The sequence below is a fragment of the Acanthisitta chloris genome, unplaced genomic scaffold, assembly GCF_000695815.1.
Source record: "Acanthisitta chloris isolate BGI_N310 unplaced genomic scaffold, ASM69581v1 Scaffold44290, whole genome shotgun sequence".
Taxonomy (NCBI): domain Eukaryota; kingdom Metazoa; phylum Chordata; class Aves; order Passeriformes; family Acanthisittidae; genus Acanthisitta; species Acanthisitta chloris.
In genome coordinates, this window is record NW_008651891.1 from 5,001 (window position 1) to 6,378 (window position 1,378).

The window sequence follows — 1,378 nt, forward strand, 5'->3', positions numbered from 1 at the left end:
AAAAAAATAAAAAAATCAGTAAGCTCATTTTTCAGAAAAAACTCAACTCCAGACAGACATGCCTCCACTGTAAAAATCAAGGTGCAATCAAGTTCTGTCAACAGCTGCATACCTGAGGCTTGAAGAATGCCATTCACCCCAATTCCAAGCACCACATCATCCTTCATTTTGAATCCCATCAGTTGTTCTGACGTAACCAAAGCTGAAGCAGCAAATTGAGCACTAACAGAATCCAGTGTCTTGGAAACAAAAGCCTAAAAAGAACAATGGTGGCAAACATATGTGATTGAGGCTTCCAAAAGTCAGTACTCTTCCCACTTTAAAGCTACATAAAAACTAGTACAACAAAAATCAATACATGTAAATCAGAACTGTGGACCAGTCATTCTCTCAGAGCAAACTGTCAGCGTTTAGTACAACTAGTTACAATCTGAACTGTGGTTTCTTTCCATGCACTTTTAGCTCTGTTACAACAATGAAGAAGATAATCCCCACAACTATACAAAACACCAAGAAATTTATTTCCAAAGTTCTATGGAACAACACTGTTTCACAGATCCACTTGGTTTCATGAAATTCCGAACCTAATTCAGAGACTTGGAGGTTCAGATTGCAAACAACTTCTGAACCTTTTCGTGTGTCTGTCACCACTGTAATCACTACATATTTATGAATATTAGACACTTTCACAGCTGTATGAAGGACATATTTAGGAGTTAGCTTTAATTATTAACTAAAATCCTGCTCTAAAAATCCCCCACTGACAAGAGGATAATGACATGGCTGGAGATTTCTGTAATTCATATTTCTAAGCCTTTGAAAATTTCATTAATTGACTGACCCATCTTTTTTTTTTGTTAAGAGGGAGCAGAGGCAATGCCTGCCACACTCACCTGCAGTGTCCCTTCTAAACACTTTACAGAATGGCTATGATGTAGATTCAGGCGAAAGCCACTTTCCTGTTGGTTAGTTTCAAGGTTCTATGGCAACAGTTGACAATTAGAGATGAACCCTGGTGGGAAACAATGAGGGATAAATCATAGCACACACAAATCCCTCACCTGTGATGTGTTGGCAGAGGAATTACTATTTGCTTGCTGTTGATGAATTTGTGCAAGCTGCTGTTTCTGCATTAGTGCCAGTTGCTGTTGATGTTGCTGGTATTGTTCGGCTGTAAATGCTGAACAAAATATAAAACAAGAAAATACTATATCAAAATATGTAGGTGCTGTGTATATAAACACATCTATATTATAAACCTAAAACCCCCCAAAAAACCACCACAGCAAGTTCCCAAGAGCCTTACTGAAATTTCATAGCAAAAAGGTTGACATCCTCCTAGAAATTTTTGTTTGAGCTAAGTCTTTCCTTTTTAAGC

At 37.7% G+C, this 1,378-nt stretch overlaps 1 protein-coding gene across 1 annotated transcript in view; it reads right to left on the reverse strand.

Annotated features, from left to right (window-relative positions):
* Window positions 1-1,175, reverse strand: part of LOC103802431 (enhancer of polycomb homolog 1-like) — a 3,816-nt gene extending 2,641 nt beyond the window's left edge. The window contains exons 1-2 of the mRNA XM_009074905.1: window positions 1,062-1,175; window positions 113-254 (exon numbers count right to left, since the gene is read on the reverse strand). Coding sequence (XP_009073153.1) covers window positions 113-254; window positions 1,062-1,133 — 214 coding nt within the window. The 5' untranslated portion in view covers window positions 1,134-1,175. The remainder of the gene's footprint in view (window positions 1-112; window positions 255-1,061) is intronic.
* Window positions 1,176-1,378: the final 203 nt, after the last annotated feature.